At 41.1% G+C, this 22,087-nt stretch overlaps 2 protein-coding genes across 3 annotated transcripts; both read right to left on the bottom strand.

Annotated features, from left to right (window-relative positions):
* Positions 1-57: 57 nt before the first annotated feature.
* map3k7cl (map3k7 C-terminal like) lies at positions 58-10,343 on the bottom strand. Its single transcript, XM_061703489.1, has 5 exons — positions 10,260-10,343; positions 5,691-5,772; positions 4,860-4,918; positions 3,802-3,917; positions 58-1,004 (listed from the first exon to the last, which is right to left on the bottom strand). Exons 2-5 carry the CDS (start codon positions 5,764-5,766, stop codon positions 839-841), a joined length of 417 nt encoding a protein of 138 aa, XP_061559473.1. The 5' UTR covers positions 5,767-5,772; positions 10,260-10,343; the 3' UTR covers positions 58-838.
* On the bottom strand, positions 7,740-21,289 carry grik1a (glutamate receptor, ionotropic, kainate 1a). Of its 2 annotated transcripts, none has more exons than XM_061703483.1 (18): positions 20,913-21,289; positions 19,821-19,988; positions 19,072-19,329; positions 18,711-18,892; positions 18,492-18,545; positions 18,228-18,398; positions 17,185-17,328; positions 16,638-16,745; positions 16,510-16,554; positions 15,173-15,286; positions 14,894-15,097; positions 14,567-14,790; positions 14,371-14,489; positions 13,813-14,030; positions 12,220-12,445; positions 11,415-11,665; positions 11,171-11,322; positions 7,740-10,629 (listed from the first exon to the last, which is right to left on the bottom strand). In XM_061703483.1, exons 1-17 carry the CDS (start codon positions 20,989-20,991, stop codon positions 11,197-11,199), a joined length of 2,691 nt encoding a protein of 896 aa, XP_061559467.1. In that variant the 5' UTR covers positions 20,992-21,289; the 3' UTR covers positions 7,740-10,629; positions 11,171-11,196. The 2 variants fall into 2 exon arrangements, with proteins under 2 accessions (XP_061559467.1, XP_061559468.1); XM_061703484.1 differs by having other exon boundaries at positions 11,171-11,286.
* Between the last annotated feature and the right edge of the window lie 798 nt (positions 21,290-22,087).

Genomic DNA, 22,087 nt, shown 5'->3' with positions numbered 1-22,087 from the left:
GAACTTTCCCAACACTGCCCAGTTCATATTTTTGTGAATTTGATTTTCATGCTCTGATAAAAAAAAAAAAAAAACAAACAAACAAAAAAATAAAAATCTTAAAATTACACACCAGTTACTTGAGTACTTTTTTAAATAAATACATTACTCTTATTTGAGGAATTATTTGGCGGACCACTTTTTACTTGAGTCAGATTACTGTAAAGTAACAGTACGTGAGTACAATTTTTGGTTACTCTTTGGCACCTAATATAACCCCTAACCCTATTTTAACCCCCTATGCATGATGTAACTAAACCTAACCATAACAACCTAAAAACAACCCTAACCATGACCTTAATCACCTAAACAACAACAATTTAATGCTAAAAGAACCTAATCCTAACCTTAACCTAACCTTAACCCCCTGAACCTAAAGCCAAATCTCCTAAAGTCAACTCTACACCCCCACAATCTAACAATAATTCTGACAAACTACACAACGACACATAAAAGGAAGCAAGTAGGAAGTCTGACTTCGAGCGGCGTAAACCTTCGGAAATCCCAGTTTCATCAAACGCACCGTGCACATACTGCACACACATATCATGGAGGCCCGTTTTCATCTGCACAAATGCCGCCTTAAACTCTGTTTGGACCACATCACAGCACCTCGGGCTGCCTCCACGCAGCTCCCATTAAAAAAAAACAACCTAGCGGTTAACACGCGCTTAAATGCTAATCTCTGCTTCCACAAAGATGGCCGCCGACATCCCAGCACCAAACCGACAACAATGTCGCATTTGTGCCAGGATCGTTACAAAAAAATTGATTTTCTAGTTTCCAGCTGAGCGTGTGGTCAGGACGAGTCGGGCCTGCGTAGCCGCTGCAGTTGGCGCGACCGCTCACCGTGCGCCGTCACTAGCGTGCGGTTTTCCTCCGACAGACGCCGGAACTCGTCCTCCAGGCGGGAGATCTCGGCCGCCACCTTCTGGTCCTCCACCAGCTCGGCCAGAAGCTGACACCTGAAGACGACAACAGGTAGCACGGATGAAGGCAACATCGTGCTAGTATGTTAGCATCAATGTGCTAAAATGTTAGCGTGGACATGCTAGCAGGTTAGCAGATGTAAAAGTAGCCTCCGGACATCTTCACCATGTTATTCGCACTCCTAAGTACTTAATTCTGTTTTAACTTGGTGGGGGAAACTAGAAAAGTAATCCCTAGTAGTTTGAAGGTGAACTAAATTGTGACCAGAGGCGTCAATAAAACCCATCTTTATTTCACCTTTAACGTCTGACCTTTCACCTTGAATTGTTATTACAAATCAACAGGGTTCTTGCTCTGATGTGCCAGCATGTTTAGACAAGTCTGATTAAGCCTGGACAAGGAAGCGATCTCCCATTGATCTCATCTACCGTGACCATTTTGAGTTACACACCGTGAAATGGATTCTTGTTAAACAAAACGTGAATAAACAACAACAAACAAAGCCTCCAGAGAGTCACAGTATTTTCTTCCTACTCCCAAGAGTGGACTTTTTTCTTGAACTTTAAAAACAAAACAAACAAACAAAAAAACCATCCCTGTTATTTATAATGTTGTAGTTGACGTGAGGGGAGGCGTCAACAAAAACGTGCCTTTACTTCACCTTTCACGCCTGACTTTTCACCTTGCCGAGTTATTCGAAATCAACAGCGGCTTGCGCCGATGTATCACCCTTACAAAGCTTGAAGATGACAATTTCAGGATGCTCGGTCGGGTCTGACACAAGCCCAGACAAGGAACAAGTCTGTTCTTTGATCGCAGCCACCCTGGAATTCTTGAGTTACATGTACGTGATGGAAAATCTGCCGAGATATAAAACTATAATAGCTGAAAGTTAGTAGAATATCTAGAATCATGACTAGATGGGTCTGATTAATTGTTAGACAAGGAACTGGTGTGTCTTTGATCTCATCTGTACTGGCAATCTTACATGCCATTAAAAATCGATATGGTTCTTGCATTAGGACTATAACAACCAAAAACTCAAGTGCAGCCAAGGAATTGAGCTGCCATTTATCTCTTCTCCTTCGGCCATCTTGAGTTAGATACCATTAGAAATCAGTCGGATTCTTACGTTATAAAAAACAAAATCTTAAAGACAATAAACAATCGTGATTAGATGGTCAGATAGGTCTGCTAAAGCGCAGACTTTAATTTTTGAAAAGCAAAAGGCTTTTGATATGATCCGTGACAGGCAAAACTATGTGACCAGTCAGGATTGATTAGCCAAGTCAAAGGGGAATGACAGGAAGGTTTATAAAAAAAAAGTCAACAAACAGGACAAGTGAGGCTTGGGTACATATAGCAAACGGGTCTGATGGCTTTCGCTACGCCATCGTCACTCTTCGTCATCTTTGGAATTCTGACGCGAGCGAGGAGACACCCGACAAGTTGGACGAGCTACAATCCCGTCGAAAGCCGTGATTCACGCTCGCAGGTGGCGAGTGGGCAGGCCCGCCTCGACGGGTACGACTCACCCATTGGTATATATAGAAAAGTACATTGTTTCTCACACAAGCTCGGCATCGCTATGACTCAGTATGTGACTTTGAATTGTGTTCGAGTGTGTGCGCGCATATGTGTGTGTGTGTGTGTGTGTGTGTGTGTGTGTCGGGTGTGCGCCCTGTGTCGGGTTGCGGCGGACTGTAAATAAAGTGTCTATTAAAAGACGAGAGCGGATTGTTTGGCTAATCTGTTGTTTACGTCTGGATGATTGATGGCTGTTACTTTCAGCAGCGTCTATTTTGTGCATTGGACGTTTAGCATTTTACGTAGCAACAGTGTTGTGCTAATGTTGCAGTAATACATCCACGCCAAGGTGTACACAAACGTTGATGTAAATAATATTTTTAAAAAATACAAAAAATATATTGGAAAAAAAAAACACGTTTAAAAAATAAAACAAATGTAAATAGCGATTTTTGTGGCATAAAGCCATGGACTAAAAATTGAAGAAGCAATTCTTATCAAATGTTCCTATATATAATGAAATAACAATGAATGATTTGTGAGGAAAAAAATACACGTATGCAATATGCATAACATAATGAATGTACTTTTATGGCCTCAATAATTGCACTGATTACTCTATACTCTATAAAAACATTTATATATATATATATATATATATATATATATATATATATATATATATATATAAAGGAATGTACTGTTTACAGCACCATTTATGTCTATATAATATAAAAAGAAATATACCTTTTATAGTACCACTAATTGCTCTAAATATTATATAATAAGTATAATTATGAATACTGTATAATACACATGAATATATTTTAGGACATCAATATATGCTCCAAATATAAAAAAATATATCATAAACAATGTTTATATATAAATATATAAAATGTATTTTTTATGGCATCAATCAATGCACTAAGAACCCAGGAGCAATTAAAAATGCACTATTAATGTTGGAGTATAAATGCACATTAAAGTGGTGTAAAATAGGTGCACTAATTTTCAGGGACTATTACAGCAGCGTCAATTATAATAAAAACAATAAATATCAAAACATGATATTAAAACATGAAAAATATTGAAATGATACAAATACAAAATGACATAAATATGAAAAGTTTTGCACTATTTCTGCTGTCATAAATAATCTGTGTCGGCAAGATCGCTATTGATTTTGAACCACATTCTTGTACCTATTTGGGATGTAAACCTGCGCCATCTGGAGGACGAGTCATGTATTTCCTCTCGAAGCAGGCAGCACTTTTTGTCTACTGGGAATGTTGACAAACTCACTTGCGTTCCTCCAGGGCGGCGATGTCGTGTTTGACTTGGTGGAACTCCCTCGCCATCCTGCAGTGTTCCTTGTACACGTGCACGCTCTCCTTCAGGGACACGCACGGCGATACCGGCTAAACCAGAAAAAAAAAAATAAAAACACACAAAAACAAGCGTATTGCTATAGTAATACAATTTTGAAAAAGTTGCTAAAATGTGGATGGAATGGAGTTTATTTTATTATGCATGATTAATTTAACTATAATCAATTCACCAATTAAATCCTTAAATTGGTTATTTAAAATGCACTCCTTATATGTTTTAATTAATTTATTTAATTAGATAGTTATTTCATTTATTTACTATAAATAATAAAATAAAAAAACTTAAATTGTTAAATATTTTATAACGAGTAAAAAGGTTGACTATTTCTTTTTAATGAAAACAAATGTTCCTAAAATATGAAGTTTTTATTTTTAAATAAATATTTTCCTATTTTATTTTAAAAAATTTTCTATATATTTTAAATTTTTTTACCATTACAAAACATATTTTACTACAGGTTTTGTTAAAAAGAAGTTAAAATTAAAAACATGGAATTATGTAACTTTTAGGAGTAAATACAATTATTCTAAAAGTTTTTTTTTTTACAAAAATATTCGTACAATGTTTTTTAAATGTCTAACTAAAACACATTTGCAAGTACAATGTAGGTATTATTTTTTAAATCTTATTATTTACAATAAATCAATGACCCAATAGTTTAATGGCATAAATTAATACAAAATAATAATGATAACCAATTTGAGGGAGGAAACGGCGATATTAATGCAATAAATATGACACGACTCTTGATCATGTAAAATGCTCGGTTGGCCGAAGGCCAGAAAAATGGCAAAGCTGAAATTTCCCACCAAGAAAAGGACACTTGAAGTGCCACAAAATTGAGATCAAGTCACTGCATATTAATCTGTGTTCATTGCTTAAACCAGGTTATTCTCATTTCCCAGTTTCCTTGAATGCACCATCACAATTCATATTGTCTCCGTGACCTGCACACCGTGCGCCTCGCACACCTGAAGTCGTTGTTCGAGATCCGGGAACGTTTGAGCGATATCGTCGGCATCTCGTGCGTCTGTCGAATGAAAAACAAAAACACGTTCGGTGAGCACACGTCGCTAATTTACTTACTTTATTTGCTCATTTAAATGCACACATAAATCTGAATAAAAGTGCAGATAGAAAGTATAGCAGTGGTATAGTACTCCAGCCTTTGTTGGCTTTTAATTACTCTTAGAGGCCCCTGGTGGTTGTGGCGGCCCGAAGCAGGTGCTGGCGTACCTAATGAAGTGTCCGCTGGGTGTAAAGGAGCCGCAGTGGGCGTGCCGTAGCGGGGAGGGAATCAAACAGGCGGTCAGTGCGTGAAGTCATGCCAAACACACGATGACAATCCGGGCGTGACGCAACCTTCTAAAAGCGTCCACGCGGCCGTGCGGAACAACAAGAAGAACATTTGTGCTGCTATGCGGGACGTGACAACATGACAGGCCCGCAGGATGAACCCGGGTTGGGGGTTCGGGTGGCGGGTGCCGGGGTGGAGGTGGGGGGTTTAACACCTGTCTCACTGCAGATCGCTAGAGTGAATGCAGGGCGCGTGTGGGGGTGGGCCGGGCCTGCGGGCTCCATTTTGTTAGTCAGAATGCGCTGCATGTTTTCCAGACATGCTGAAAACATAGCCGGGCTTTAGAGCGTCTTAAATGATCAACCGGCACTTAAAATAAGTTGTTATCAGCATTTTGAGGGAGTGGAACACAGCTGCGAGTGTGTGAGAGAGAGAGAGAGTGTGTGTGTGTGTCTGTGTGTGTGTGTGTGTGTGTGTGTGTGTGTGCGTGTGTGTGTGCATGAACCTGATGTGTGGTCAAGGCTGAAGGAGATCCGGACTTCAGGTGCATCAGGAGACACTCTTCTGGTTGACGTGATCATTTAACCCTGCGTCACAATTATTGGCATTCATTAACATCATTGTCTTTATGCTTGATGAAGCAGCATATGGCTCACCGCCCCAATGTTGTTCTCGCACGCACTGTTGCGACTTAAAACAATTGTGTGTTTGTCACCACGGCGGCAATGCAATTTTTCCTCTATCGTGCAAGGAATAAACTTGAAAGACGACTCTCCGTGTTTGCCAACGGACTGACTGACTTACTAACCCGCAAACTGTCTTACTAAGTGAATGAATGACTGACTGACCCACAAACTGATGGACTAACTGACTAACTCGCTGACCAAGTAACTAACTGACTGATTGACTAATTACATGACTAACAAACTGACTTACTGATCCACAAACTTACTACGTGGCTTACTAACTGACTGACTAACCGAATAACAGACTGACTTGATAAATAACTGACTGACTGAGTGATCAACCGACTACCAGAGTGAACTACAGTACGAACTGACTGACATACAGACTAACTAAATAACTACCTAATAAATAAATGACTGACTAACTGGCTGTTTAAGTAATTGCCCTACTGATAAACCAACTGACTGACTTACTAACTAGCGCACTGACAGACTACAAAAGAGACTGGCAGACTTACTAACTGGTTGACTGACCGACCGACAAATTAACTGAGTTGATAAGTAACTGACTAACTGGCTAACTTACAGGCTGTTTAAATAAATAAATAACTGACTGACCTAATAATTGACTTGTTGACTAACTTACAAATTAACTTACTCACTGATAAACTGACGGAATGATCAACTAGCTAAGTGACTGGCAAACTTACTAAATATTAACTGGTGGATTGAGTGACTGACTGACTCATGAAATAAATGTCTTGGTAAGTAACTGACTGACTAACCAACTAAATGACTGAATTACTAATTGACTGACTGACAAATGTATGAACTGAATCACTGACTGACTGGTGAACAAACCGACCGACTAGCAAAGTGATTGAAAAAACAACCTAATTAACTGGTTGTTTGACTCACTGACAAAATTAACTGGCTTGGTGAGTAACACATGACTAACTGACTAACCAACTAATTGATCGACTTAGTAATTGACTTTCTGACTAAATGACTGCTGAATGAACTGAATGGCAGACTTAATGACTAATTACCTGGTTGATTGACTGACTACCTAATTAAGTAACTAACTTATTGACTAACCAATTTACTGTTTGACTCACTAACTGACTGACCAAATCACTAACTGACAATCCGACTCATTCACGACCTAACCAACTTATTAACTGATTTATTAACTATATCGCTTTTAAGATTATGATAGTATAAGGAAAATGCACATAAACTTTTTTTTTTTTTTTTTTTTTGCATAACCCTGCGATAAAACAGCAATGACACTGTCAATCAAAACAGCAGAATTTCTGGTGCGTCGCTTCTATTGGATTCCTTTGGACGGTGCACTTAACAAAAGTGCCCAGTACATGCAAAATAAATTAATAAAATGTTCTTTTTATAAAAATAAAAAAAATGCATTACTAAATAAATCAGTCAATCGTGCATTTAAAGGTGCATGGGTTACTTTACTAGTCTTTAAAGTAAACATTTGACTCCTGTCAATCAAACATGACATAATTTCCATGCATTACAAACAAAACAAAAACTGATTACCTGAAGCAGCCCCCCCCCCCCCCCCCCTCCCATAAAAAAAAAAAAACACACAACAAGTCTAATCAGGCAGGTCCGATCCACAGAGTTTTAGGGTTGGTTCTGCCGCTGGGCCCCCCTCTCATGCCCCCCTCCTCCACCACCACCACCACCACCTCCACCACCTCCTCCTCCTCCTCCTCGCTCCGCTCGCTCGCTTCGGGGGTCTCGTCTAAACCCGCTCCCGTCTACACACAAACTACACGAAAGCATCAGCAATGTGCCCACCGCCCTCCCCCCTCTCGCCTCTCCCCCTCTCTCCCCTTCATAATAAAATGTCTCGGATGACATGACTTGAACACCTCACCCCATTTCTGCTCACGCCTAAGATAGCTAAGATAAGATGACAGACAGAGGGGGAAAAAGTGATGGAATTACTTCAAGACGTGTAACATCATTGGGTCACTTCGGGCCACTTCATTAGGGACACTCCCTAATGACATCCAGTACAGCAGAGGATTGCGTCATAGCGCTTTCGTGACTTCCACTACGAGCCTATAGATGGCGGTAAATGCTATTCCGAAACGGATTTTTGTTGGCAACACAGCGCCATCTGCTGCGTCTGGTGGATCACTGCCCTGCTTCATCCCAATGTAAACGGACTGTACCAAAAAACAACAACAACAAAACAGACTCAATCTGCTCAATAAATGTGTCTACATAAATTGGGGAAATGACCACCAGTCATGTTATTATTATATTTTGTAATTTTATGTTATTTATTTGATATGTTACGACCCTAGTGAGGATAAGCGGTACAGAAAATGGATGGATGGATGTTCCATAATTGATATACTATACATTTTTCCTAGCAACAAGGGACGACGACAATAATCTAACCATTTTTATTGTTGTTTTTTTACAAATAAAGATTTTATATTATGATGATATGATGATTGAGCCCAATTAATTCTGCCTAGCAACTAGTGACTAGTCAACAACCAAGCGCTTTGGGCACTGTGACGGTGTCGATAAAGTGCTATATAAGTGCAGTCCATTTACCATTTACCGCTTTTGGAAATATTTTGTGAAATTTGTTTAGTTTTGAAGAAATCATCATTTAAAATAATTATATTTTTTTAATGTTACATAAACTATGTTATGCTACACCACTTTTATATATGAAATGATAATGTTTTTATGATGACGATTGAATCTTATGAATTCTACGGGGCAACAGGTGACAATTGGGAAAATGATCTGAGCAATTTTCTTGATTTGATTTATTTGTTTTTTTTACTTTATCATTTCAGTTGTGAACAATGAATAATTCAACTACTTACATTATGGTACAATTTTATTATAATTTTGTTTCATGTATTTGATATTTCCTCTACAATTTTAATATAAAAACTATTAAAGTATTATCATTATGGTTCTAATAATTCTGCCTAGCAACAGGTGAAAGCACAAACTTGACCAGGAAAAGAATCCCAGTAATTTCCTTGATTTCTTTTCTTTTTTTTTTACATTTTTAAATCAGTTGTTAAATTCGCATGACTCATTAAACACAAATATTAATGATGTACTAATTTACTTTAGTCCTATTTTATTAGTTTTCCTGCTGTATTTAAGCACCTGGTGTCTCTAATAAACAGAAACAAAAGCTCCTTTGCGGCGGTAATAAACATTTTACTGCGGGTGTTTATCTTTAAGACCTTTTCACAACACGAGGGCCTCATCTGGACGGCGCCGCCTGTTTAGCGCCACAAAAAGCTTTTGAACGCGTCGCGTCGGGGGGCCCAAGATAGACGGCGTGTCATTCAGGTGAGGTCATCGCGCCGCGCTCAGACGCGCTGAATGCCAAGGTCAGCGGCGTAATCCTTGCCCTCATTCATAACGGATTACACCCTGACGGGAGGGGGCGAGGGGAGGTAAAAAAAATAAATAAAAAATACAGCCGCCTGGGGTTCTGATCGAGAATCACCGAGATTACAGGCCTAGCTATTATACTCAATCCCAGAATTAATCTGGATGGCATACATAAAAATAAAAAAAAAGTGATTACATAAAGAGATTAACCAGAATCCCTCAGGATGAAAACTAACCTGTATGTTGGTACATAAGGGCTGTGGGGTACAGAATTCGAGTTTACCTCTCATACACAGGACAAATTGCTTGAAACATTCTCATACATAACAAAAGCACTCTTACGCATAAGAGTGAAACACTCACACTCACTCAAGAAACGCTGTCAGAGAAACACCTAAAATATTTTTCGCTCTCATATGCAATTGAAATGCTCTTACGTTAGTGACACTCTCATACACATTACTGAAACGCTCTCATATAAACAGGTGATTCCCCCCAAGTGTAACACTAACACATAATACGGAAACGCTGTCATGCTCACAAATGTAACGGTCTCACTTTGACTACTGTATTATTATTTTTTGCTCTCATATACAAGTGAAACCCTCTCATACGCGCTACGAAAACACATATTTGTGAAATGCTCTTCTCGACAAAAGTGAAATGCTCTCATACACGCCACTGAAATGCTGTCACATACACGAGAAAATTATATTTCCGCTCTCATACAAATGTGAAACATTCTTACATACACAAGCAAAACACTCTCCTACATACAATATCATATGAGCACATTTCAGTTTGATGTGTGATAGGATTTCAGGAGTGTTTGTAAGAGTGTTTCACTAGCGAAACAAGTTCAGCTGTGTGTGAAAGCGTTCCAGTAATCTATGTAAGAAGAACGTTTCACGTGTGTGTGAGGGAATTGAAATTAGCAATTGAAATGCAAACGGGGGGAAAAATGCAAGGTTACTTACTTGCTGTGGGATCCTGTGGTATGAAAAAGAAACAAACAGATACAAACACACACACATCATATACTTGCACACACACAATTATTATTATTTTTTTAAGTTTTAGTGTATTGATCAATCATGTGACTTTCAATTGTACAAGTACAACTAAACTACATCCAAAGGAAAAGTAGCTACTATCATCACCATTGACATTAATGGTGGAAATGTGAAATATAGGAAAGAAAAACAACACAATTGATGGGGAAAATTGATCCAAAAATGTACAAAAAAAATATTGTTTTTTGTTCGCAGTCTTTAAGAGTGAGAGTCCTCCGTTTGGCGACACTGCTGGGAGGCGGCCATTTTGTCCATCAAGGCCCAGAAAGACACACTGAAACATAAAATGAGATTCTTGAGTCAACACAACTCGGTGTCCTTTAAAATCAAACTCATCCTTGCGATTTTGTCCAATCACTACCAAATTTGAATCTTGCATATTAGAAAAACGGAAAACAAAAAGTTGTGAAGGATTTGACTTTTCGTCATTGGGTGTGGGTGGAGCATGGCAGCATTACTCGCCATGAATCAGAAACGTTTTGGGAAAATTCAGCCCCCGAGACCAGTTTCAGTTAGCACCACCAAATTTGGTAGGCAAGTCGATCATGAGTAGATCCACAAAAAAGTCTCAAGAAGCCATGCCCGAAAAGACACGAGAAGTCGGCCACTTGGGATTGAACCGGCCATTTTAGGCTCATTTCGGCCATTTCCAAAATGAGCTTGTCCAATTTTCAACCACATATATGGATATGGGCGTAGCATGATGAACAAAAAAAGGAACATTTGGAGAGTGGAAGCTGTGTGGCGGACGACAAGGGTGTCAACAAGGTCCGAACGATTAGAGATTGGAACAGCTGTTCTCAGGTATTACAAACCTCTTATTTGCACCGCTTTGCCACGGTTACTCTGTGTCGTCGCCAAGCAGCCTGCCGCTCTCCAGGTCGGTGGACAAGGACGTGCCCGAGGAGGAGGTGGAGCCGCGCCGCTGAAACTGCCGAGATTGCACCCCGTAAAAGAAACAGAAGGCCTGACGGGGCGAGCGTCATGCAAAGACATACAAACAACAACGCTGTTATATAGAACACTTCCTGTACAGGCAGGAAGTACCGCCTCGCTCACCTCCTCGATGTCAGCATTGCGCCGAGCTTTGTAGATGAACTCGCCGATGGCCACGAAGACGGACAGGACCAGGCCGGCGGCGAGCACGATGAAGATGCCGCCGATGTTCTCTACGCCCAACGCGTTGGCCTCCTTGTTGTCCTCCTCGGGGCAGCCGTTTCCTCGCCACCACTTCTCCTTCATCATGTGCAGCTTGCCCTCCTCTTGCAGCTGAAGGATGGCGATAGTCACTTTGTCTCTGTACGGAGAGCCTGGACAAATAAAGCAAGCTCTGTACAAAATAATGAAGCCTTTGGAAAGATGTTAATCAGCAGTTTTAATTGAATAGAAAGTTCCTCAATGTACTGAGTGTTCTCCGTTTGTCTAGAATACAGTCATCCCATTTGCAGGTAGTGCAAATGCGATTTGCGTTTCGTTGGCGACGGGCAGAAGCCTGGTATCGCCAAAACCATCACTTACCATGAAACCAAAAGAAAGATGTTTGTTCCACCATCAAGGACGTTAAGCCATTTTCAACACGCGCGGGGAATGATCAATAGAATTGATTCGTGAATAAAATATAACATTTACCAAATTTGGACGTAGGAGGTTTTGGTCTGTTTCCAGCGATTTGCATGTTCACTATTTGCAAATTCAATTGTTTTTTTACCTATCCACTGATATAATCGAAATTACTCTAAAATAACGCCGACTTCCTGTGTCTTTTCGGGGATGGCTTTTTGATTTCCAAAAATGTTCATGTTTTATGGCGTGTCATCAAAATATGCGAGAAGTCATGTTTTCCGGATTCCTGGTATTTCCTCACCTATGGGCGTTCCCACTCCGTATCCCTTGGAGTCGATGAGTCCTCCGATCTGCGTGAGGTTGCAGTTCCTTTGGCTGATGTATTCGATGCTGGTGGACTCCATCAGCATGGCGTAGTCGGTGGTGAGGACACGTGTGATGCCCTCCCGGTTGTTCTTGACCAATGCTGTGTTCTTCCTGCTACTCATGAAGGCCCACATCTTCTCGTAGGTGGAGATCTTGGATTTCTGCCGCACATAAACACAAAGATATGCGCAACTGCGTGTATGTGTGTTTGTTAAGACAAAATGGGGCATCTGTGCTCCAAGTCGCATCCGGCTGATTCAATTTGTTAGAGCCGTCAATACGGGCAGCAGCGTCTTATTCGACTGCTGGTAATCACAGGCTGCAATCCGCTGGGATAAAACCCAGCTGGACTCACTCGTGCTGCGTCAGTAAGGATGTGAAGACGCAGGCTGGAACACCAAGTCCACATTTATCGCTGGTAAAGACCTGACACCAGATCGTACAGTATCGTCAGTCAGTATTTTTTTAATTGTAGGACAGTCATTTTGCTCCTGAAGCTCTGCTGATGTACCATTAAGCAAGATACTCAACCCCCAAACTGCTCAGGTGAAGTCAATGCCAGCCCAGCTTTTTCCCATTTCGCTGTTCTGTGTGAAAGGTACCGATCAGGAATTGGGGTGTTGAAGTGGACCCACAAATTTTACGACATATTATTAACCACCCTAACATAACCATTACTGACTAAAACTAACCCTAAATTAAACTAGACTAATTAACCAACTAACCAACTAACTAACTAACAACACATTCAATGATAATAACCCTAACCAAAACCCATCCCTCACTAACAACAATACAAATGCTATTAACCTAAAAGTGACCTCTACTAATCCTAACCTAAATGCAACTCCCCTTAACCATAACTAACATAAACCACAGTAAGCAGAACTCAAACTAAGCCTAACCTACAGCAAATGCTACTATCCCTAACCTAAACACTACTAAATCTAACCTAATTCCTGCCAACCTAAACCAACCCTAATCGAAACATTAATAATTGTGAACAATCCTAACCTCAATGCTTCTACACTTAACAGTAACCTAAACACTAACACCACTTATCCCAATTAAACTAAACGCTACTAACCCTAACCAAAACTCTTAATAACCATAACCGTCACTAGCCCTAACCGAAACGCTACTATGTCAACCCTAACTATGCATAACCCAAACACTACTAACACTCTTCCTTAACACTAATTCAAACACTACCACCCCAAGCGAAACCTAGCCGAAATGCTTTTACCCTTAACCCTAACTTACCCTAGCTTCAACGGTACTCCCCTTAAACCTGACTAACCCAAACTTAAACGATAACCCTAACTATTTGGCTAGAAAAGCTAACCCTGATCTAAACGCTACTAATCCTAACTAACGCACAACGTAACATTCCTAATTAACCCTAGCACCAATTAAATGGTGAGTACTTACTTATAAGTTACATAAGAGTTACATAGCTACCCAGATGCAGCTAAGACATATCCCAATTGCAAGAGGTCGGAGTGTTTGTTCGTAAAAATAAGCAAACCTTGAAGAACGTCATAGTGGAGCCGTCCCTCACCGCCCCGTACTCGATCCTGGTCTGCTTGGCCAGATCGTCGGCCGAGTCGATGGGCGCGTCCATGCGCTCCACGGTGAGGAAGGCGGCCAGGTTGGCCGTGTATGACGAGATGATGATCAGGGTGAAGAACCACCAGATGCCCCCTACGATGCGGGTGGATAGAGCCTTGGGCATCAGCTCAGAGCCTGCAACAAGTTGATACTTGTACTACTACAACAACAACACCTAAACACATGTAAAGTACATTTGTTTAATCATTTCATTCATCAATACCTAACTGCTACTAACCCTAACCTAAACACCAATCCTAACCTGAATACTACAAACTATAACCAAAACTCTACTAACCATAACCTACAGTAAATGGTAACCTAAACACGACTAACCCTTATTAACCCTAACCTGAACTCTACCAACCCTAACCTAAATGTTAACTACTAACCCTAATCCAAAAGCTAGTAACCAACAAGCTAGCTACTACCAACGAGCGCCAACGTGATCATTAGCTTGTTGTTTTTTGTTGACCTTGCCGCATGAGGGCCCCAACACCAAACCAGAAGCTGTTGAGCAAGGTGAAATTGTTCTGGATCAGCGTGGACGACGGGTTGCACGGATGCGGGTTGTACCACTCGTAGGGGGTAAACCTGACATAAAAGGATAAAACCAAAAACTAGAGAGCAGAACAATGGAATGTAAAGTAATGTAATGTAAATGATATTACCTGGCGATGACAAAGAGCACACAGCTGACGCCGGTGCAGGCCAGCAGGACGTACATCCAGATGTCGGGCGACAGCGGATTGAGGAAGGAGAAGACGCCCGGGTTGGTGCCGTTCGGCTTGCGGTACAGGATGCTGATGCCCAGCGTCATGAAGGGTTTGGAGAAGTCGATCACCTTCTCACGTACGTACGTGATGGTCAGCGGCGCCACCGCCAGGTCGGCCACCTACGGCGGTAGCTGAGGTCAAATATCACTTCACGTTCCAACATGTAACTGTTAGCATTTTATTGTCAGTGCAAAAACCCAATGGATTTGGCCCTGTACTCACGTGGTCTATGAGTTCTCGTACCATGCCGTTCCACACGCCCTTGTCGTTCTGGGCCCCGTACTTGCCGTCGGCCACCAGACGGACCTCGTAGGTGAAGCCCAGGATGTTGGAGAGCTCCTTGAGGAGGTCCAGGCAGTAGCCCTCGAAGCGGTCATTCCCGGCTAGTTCCTTGTCGGACTTCTTGTACATCACGTACGGGTTCTCCTGTGTTTGACAAAGAAAAAGTCGTGACTGTTTTTCTCTCCTTACTTACACTTTCATCCCGGTCTTCTTCCTCACCAGGATGGTGGTGACGATGAGGGTCCTGTTGGCCAGCGAGTCGGTCACGTTGTTGTTATTCGTTGTTGACTTCTCGATTAGGTTCATTCCTTTCAGCGAGTTCCATGAGGCGATCTGGGGAGGGAAGAGGTGGATTTTTTTTTCTCTCACTCTATAGATTATTTGTAGTGTTTTCATTTATTTCTATTATGCAAGGTGGCTGTTAAGACAAATAGATGGCGTTATAAATTTGGCCGACGGTACAGATTCGCACTCGATCGACCGATCGCGATGACACTTGTTGATGATGTCATTGTATCTGCCTCAGTATGAAAACGACTTCAAGCAAGTCTGACCACGGAGCTGCCAATCATACGTGCGATTACATTGAAAAGTTACCTATCCTCCCTGCTTTCCCGGTAGCTCTGGAACTCGTGACGGAAAACGCTCGGCGCAGGTGTACAGGTGACGGAACGTGCCATGGACTTTATTCTTTTTTAAATCTAGTGATTATTTCTACAGCATTTTTTTGTATTTATTCTGATAGTACAAGGTGCCAGTTGTCACATTATTCATCATTTTAATCATAGGGCACATTCACGTGCCTGTGCCCTTGCATATTGTATTGTATTGTATTGTGTGCATGCCATCCGCTCACTAGACTGTGAATGAGCGTATGCTAGCAGTAATCCACACACACACGTGCACACGCACACACGTGCATGCACACACACACACGTGCGCACGCACACACATACACAAAGTGGACGAGGCATGTGACAGCTGGACGCTCAAATCCCTCCCTCCCCCTCTCAGCTGCTAAAGAGCAAAGTCACTGATGCGATAAATATTACGTACGTTAAACAAGCACACTTGACATGTCATCAAGTCACACTTGACTTTCTAGATCATTCAATGCAAACCAAAGAGGTGAGAGTGTACCAAGCAGACACAGCAGCGGTCTGACTCGTACTAAACAACTGAGACGACACCTGTCACATGTAGCAGAATGTTCTGGTAAATCTTCATTGTTTAGTTATTGATTATGGTATTTGGCTTTTCCATCCATCCATCCATCCATCCATTTTCAACACCACTTATCCTGGTTAGGGTCGCAGGGCGTTGGAGCCTATCCCAGCTGACTTCGGGTGAAAGGCAGATTACACCCTGAACCGGTCGCCAGTGAGTCGCAGGGCACATATAGACACAGACAACCATTCACAGCGTCACTGAGTGGGAACTGAGGCCACGCTGCCTGCATCAAAGTCAGGCGAGTGTCCCACTACACCATCAGTGGCTTGCTTACACTTTTCACTTCCTGTAAACGAGGAAGATGGTGACCATATTTGGAAACAAACCTTCATCCACCTTTTGGTGAGGCGACTCACGCCCTCCACGACACCCTGAGTGGACAAGGGGAGACATGGGTTAGCATTACTGTGCTCACATGGTGCAATGCATCATGGGAGCAGGTGGACCCCCTCACCCTGGCACTGCCATCCTCTTTCAGGCTGATGATGTCCAAGTCAAACTCCCGCCGCAGGCCGTCGCTCTTGTTGAGGACGATGTGGCCCGTCAGGCCGTCCCACTGTGCCTATGACAGCGGTTAACTTCTTTTACACTTGTATGACGATTAAAATAGTTAGTTCGTGGGTTTATTAGTAACTTAGTGAGCTAGCTAGCCCGGTAAGTAGTTATTTAGTTTGTCATTTATATAGTTATTAGTTAGTTAGCTAGCTAAGTCGTGTATCTAGCTGGGTTGCCAAGTCATTAGTTAGCTTGTTGTGTAGTAGTAGTACTTAGTTAGTGAGTTAGTTGGCCTGCTTAAGCAGTTAATCTGCTAAGTAGTGGTAGTTAGTTAATTAGTCGGCTAGTTATCTGCATTCCAAAGCAGTTAGTTTGCATTGATTAGTTAGTTAACTAGCTATGTCGTTAGACAGTGGAGTTAGTGGTAGTTGTTTCTACTTGTCTGGTAGTTAACAGTCAGTCCAGTGTCAAAAGTGAGTAAACTTGTTGTCTCTGGAGTCCCGTACCTCCTTGAAGAGGTTCATGTATCGAGGTCCAAATCGCCAGGGCTTGTGCCTGTGACACTGCAGAGAGCTGACGGTCATCTGAGTAGCACGCTGAGACGCCACAGACACCAGGAACACGGCGTCGTACATCAGAGCTGCGTCAGTCTGTAACACGGACACAAGGTGCGACAAACACAGTGCGACAAATATTACAAACCCCAATTCCGATGAAGTTGGGACCTTGTGTAAAAGGTAAATAAAAACTGAATACAATGATTTGCAAATCCTTTCCGACCCATAGAAGGCACTATGAAAACAAGATGGTTAATGTGCAAACTCCATATCATCACAATTTGAAATGTGGACTCGTCAGACCACAGCACACTTTTCCACTTTGCGTCAGTCCATCTCAAATGGCCTCAGGCCCAGAGAACCTGGCGGCGTTTCTCTGTGTTGTTGATATATGGCTTTCGCTTTGTATGATAAAGTTTTAACGTGCATTTGTAGATGTAGCGACCAACTGTGTCAACTGACAATGGTTTTCTGAAGTGTTCCTGAACCCATCGGGCAACATCCTTAAAACAATGATGCCAGTTTTTTAATGCAGTGCCGCCTGAGGGATCGAAGGTCACGGGCATTCAATGTTGGTTTTCGGCCTTGCCGCTTACGTGCAGGGATTTCTCCAGATTCTCGGAATCTTTTGATGATATTATGGACCGTAGATGATGAAATCCCTAAATTCCTTGCAATTGTATGTTGAGAAACGTTGCTCCCAAACTGAGAAACGTTGCTCCCAAACTGTTGGACTATTGTTGACAAAGTGATGAACCTCGCTCCATCCTTATTTGTGAACAACTGAGCCTTTCGGGGATGCTCCTTTTAGACCCAATCATGATACTCACCTGTTTCCAATTAACCTGTTCACCTGTAGAATTTTCCAGAGGTGTTTTTTGAGCATTCCTCAACTTTCCCAGTCTTTTGTTGCCCCTGTCCCTAACCTACCTACCTACCAACATGTGCAATTAGTAGGGCACAGCGTGTTAAAGTCTAGTGCATTTTCTTACGGTCATGACGCCGTCCATGAGTCCGCCATCTTGCTTGGGCCCCTGCAACCTCTCCATGGCCCACTTGTCCAGGGTGGAGGCTACCCAGGGGTCGTCGATGTTGAGCAGCCTGAAGCCCGTCATGTTCACCCCGCTGTACCGGTACGGCTCCAGGTCCAACGCAAACAAGTCCTACACCAAGCAGGAAGTAGTGGCTTCCTTCCATACATTTTCTATACATAGGCTACAGTAAATTGTACATCGGTATTCCTTGTTGCTACTCACCAAAGTGGTGAAGAAAAAGTGGTAATATTCTGTCATCATTCCCATGGACGAAAGCTGTCGTATTGCAACAAAAATATGAAAGTAAATATTTATATAGTATATAGACATACATATACAGTAAACAATTTTGTCACACTGTACCTGAGACCTGCTTGAGGACCTCACAGCTCATGCTAACAACAAATACTAACGACTGTATATAAATACTTCTAAAGAAACCTGTTTGAGTAGTTCCGAGGCCATGCTGTAGGAGCAGTCAAAGAGGATGAAGAACTCTTTGTCCTTCTTGAGCTCTTTGAGGAGCGGCCTGGCGTCCTGGTTGCCGGGCGTCAGCTGGCGGATTTTCATCTTCAGGTTCAGCTTGGCGGGAGCCTTGATCAACTCCTGCATGCGCATCAGACCTAAACAACAAACACAACAGTTGATTTTGTTCACTGCAACCAAGCACTAATGGAGCGCCAGGCCGTTGTGTAATGATAGTTAGTTAAACAGATAAGTTGCCAAATATATACCGAACTGGAAATGTTTGATCCATTGCTTAATAAAGCTTGTGCTGCCCGTGTAAAATGTCACGATGTACCAGTGCTGTCCTGGTAGACGACGGTGAGCTTTTTCCACTTGAAGAAGTTGACCACATCCAGCAGGGCCCTGGCGACCGCCCCGTACTCGGGGTAGAGGTTGATGAAGAAGGTGTCCCTGTTGTCCACCGACGGATGTTTCCAGCGCGTCTGGATATGCGGAACCTCCAGAGTGTTGCAGATGGACTGAACCGCACTCACGGAAGAGCTGTGAGACGGACCGAACACGGCCACCACGCCCAGGGACAGCTGGTCGCACACTGGACAAAGCAAAGGGACAAATGCATTAGTTAGTTGGTTGGTTAGTTAGTTAGCTGGCTATCATGGGCCAAGTAAGAATGTATTGCACAATTGGTATAGTCCACTTCATAATAACGACTGCCATTTATTGTGTATTAGGTAGGCAGCTAGTTAGTTAGTTAACTTTTGAAGATATTAACCAGTTAGTCAGTGAGTTTGTTTGTATTACATTTGTTGGTTAACTAGTAAGTTAGTCTGTTATGTAGTAAGTTAGCAGGCTCGCTCGGTATGTAGTTAGCAGGCTAAGTAGATACTTGTCACTTGATTAGGTACTCAGCTAGTTAGCCAAGTAACTAAGTAGTCAGCTAGTTAGCATCCTAAGCAAATAGTTAGTCTGCAATTACTTAGCTATCTAAGCACTTAGTCTGCCAATTAGTTAGGTACCCTGATTGAGGTGATGTGGTGAAATTAAACATAATAATCAATAAGAGGAAAACATTCTTGTAGTTACCTCTGCGCGAGGCCTCAAAGCCGTCTTTGGGGTTGATGCGCTGGATGTCGTAGGTGAGCGTGACGTTGGGCATCAGCGTCTTGTTCCTGTTGATGTTGTTAACGGCGAACTTGAACGCCAACTCGTCCAAACTCACCAACTCACGCTCGCGCGTCTCCAGGATCCCGCCTGGTATCACAGAATATAGTATAGCACCATCACTAACATACCAGTCCAAAAACAAATTAAATCTATTTCTTAAGGTTGCCTGTGAAAAAAAAAATATTAAAAACTATTTTTAGATGCATATTTTTTGCCAGTTGATTCATTGAAAAATAAGTCAATAAAAGTTGACTTGCATTTGTTAATTAATATTAATAGTTCAAAATAATGGATTGATTAATTGATAATTAAATCATGCAATTAGCAGATTTGCAATTAAATAATTATAAAATATTAATAAACAATGAAATATCATTAACAGACTTGCAAAAATTTAAATATGATCAATTCTTAATACTTAATAAATGCAATATAAGACTAAGTAGACCTTTAAATAAAAACTATTATGCATATTTAACAATATATGTATTCTTAATTATTAATATAATATTGAACTATTATGCATATTTAACAATAAAAACAAGAGACTTGCACATTATTTTCGTGAAAAAAAACAGACGAGTTGCACTTTTAAAAAACATTAAGAACTACCAGAAATATGTAATAATAAAATAGAGACCTACAAAATTAAGCAATGAATAATTCTAAATATTGAAATACTGTACAGTAAAACTTTAGGAGACTTGTTGATTTTTTTTTTTTTTATCATCAGCCATCAATCATTCTTATAAATAGTTAATAATACAATAAAACAGAAAACTTGAAAAATAAAAAAAGAACTGATAAAAATATTTATATACAATTAAAATAGTATCAATATTTAGTAAATACATTTTTTTAAATGTAGACTTAAAAGAAAATATGTGGGAATACACATTTTAGATATAATACAATACGAATAGTCATATACTTATATTTTAAAAATAAAGTCCTAATGTGAGATTGCAATAATGAAGCGCGCGCGCGTGTGTGCGTGTGTGTTGAGCTCACCAATGCGGAGAACCTGAGCCTCGGCGAGCCACATGTGGACCAGCAGAACCGGAACCACAAGAACCAGGAGGTTTATCATGTCCTTGGTGATAATGCCGTGCAGTCAGCATTTGGAACTCTCTCCAGCCTCTTCTTTTCCTCTGATGACGATGATGATGATGATGATGCAGGTCACCTCCACCATCTCCTCCACAGCCATCATGTCAACTTGAAAACAACCAGAGAAGCTGCACGAATAAAGTGCAAAATGTCTGTCAGCCCAATTCCCAGCCCAACATAATCCTTATAAAGTCCTTAAAAGTCCACAAATTGGCGAAGTGTCAACACACACAGTTGACTCCTGCTGAGTAAATAGCACAAAGCAAACGCTGCGAGTTCAAGCTACATCCGGCGGACTTCTTCATAATAAGACACGACCGGAAGTCATCGTACGAACATTCGTTTCACCCCTAATACTGTACTGACAACTGTCTATATTGTGTGTGCTTTATTTTTAATTTACTAACTCATAGTCAAGCAAGCTATCTAGCCAACTGACGAAAACACTACATGGCAAACTAACTAAACCTTAGCAGGCTAACTAGCTAACCACTTCACCAGCCAGCTAGCTAAATAACTACTTAGCAAGTTAGCTAACTAACGAGATAAACAAAATGAAAAATTTAGTGGCTTCTTCCTTGGGTCATGATAATCAATTACATCAAAATGATATTGTGAGACAAAGGCATTAAAAATATAGTAAATAAGCCATTTGTTTTTCACTGAAGGTAGCATAGTGAGGTGAAATCCTGTGATGCGTTTGTGTTTTCTGTCTCCTGTTGGTGTTGGGTTTTAAGCAGCAGATGTGCTGTAGTAATCTTCAGGTTACACGCCAGATGTCAGATTATCTCCTGAGAAACACAACTGGATCACTTCCTGCAAAACACACAAAATTTATACAACGCCCCCCAATGGCCCCTGAACGTCTCACATAATAAGAAGTGGCCTGTCATATTTTTACATGGAATATAAAGTATATGGCACAATTTAACAAATAAAACACTTGCTATACAAATAAAATATATAGTAGCAATAAAAGCACAAAATATTTTATTTTAAATTATTAACAGCGGATACATGCAGCTGATGCAAAAGTTGATTTTAAAATGTATTTTAAAATAATTTGAAAATGTATA

This window comes from Phycodurus eques, chromosome 17 (genome assembly GCF_024500275.1).
Source record: "Phycodurus eques isolate BA_2022a chromosome 17, UOR_Pequ_1.1, whole genome shotgun sequence".
Taxonomy (NCBI): domain Eukaryota; kingdom Metazoa; phylum Chordata; class Actinopteri; order Syngnathiformes; family Syngnathidae; genus Phycodurus; species Phycodurus eques.
This window is presented reverse-complemented; position numbering and strand designations above follow the sequence as displayed.

Bases quoted from the DNA above. Each gene is read 5' to 3' on its own strand.
- map3k7cl (XM_061703489.1), bottom strand. From the start codon at position 5,766: ATGATCACGTCAACCAGAAGAGTGTCTCCTGATGCACCTGAAGTCCGG. The intron at 3,918-4,859 runs GTGTGCGAGGCG...TTTCTGGTTTAG, and splicing joins ATCTCGAACAACGACTTCAG to CCGGTATCGCCGTGCGTGTC. The intron at 1,005-3,801 runs GTGAGTTTGTCA...TGTCGTCTTCAG, and splicing joins GCCGCCCTGGAGGAACGCAA to GTGTCAGCTTCTGGCCGAGC.
- grik1a (XM_061703483.1), bottom strand. From the start codon at position 20,991: ATGATAAACCTCCTGGTTCTTGTGGTTCCGGTTCTGCTGGTCCACATG. The intron at 18,399-18,491 runs GTGAGTAGCAAC...TGCTTGGTGTAG, and splicing joins ACTTTTTCTTCACCACTTTG to GACTTGTTTGCGTTGGACCT. The intron at 15,098-15,172 runs GTGAGGAAGAAG...TGTCAAACACAG, and splicing joins TCATCGTCACCACCATCCTG to GAGAACCCGTACGTGATGTA.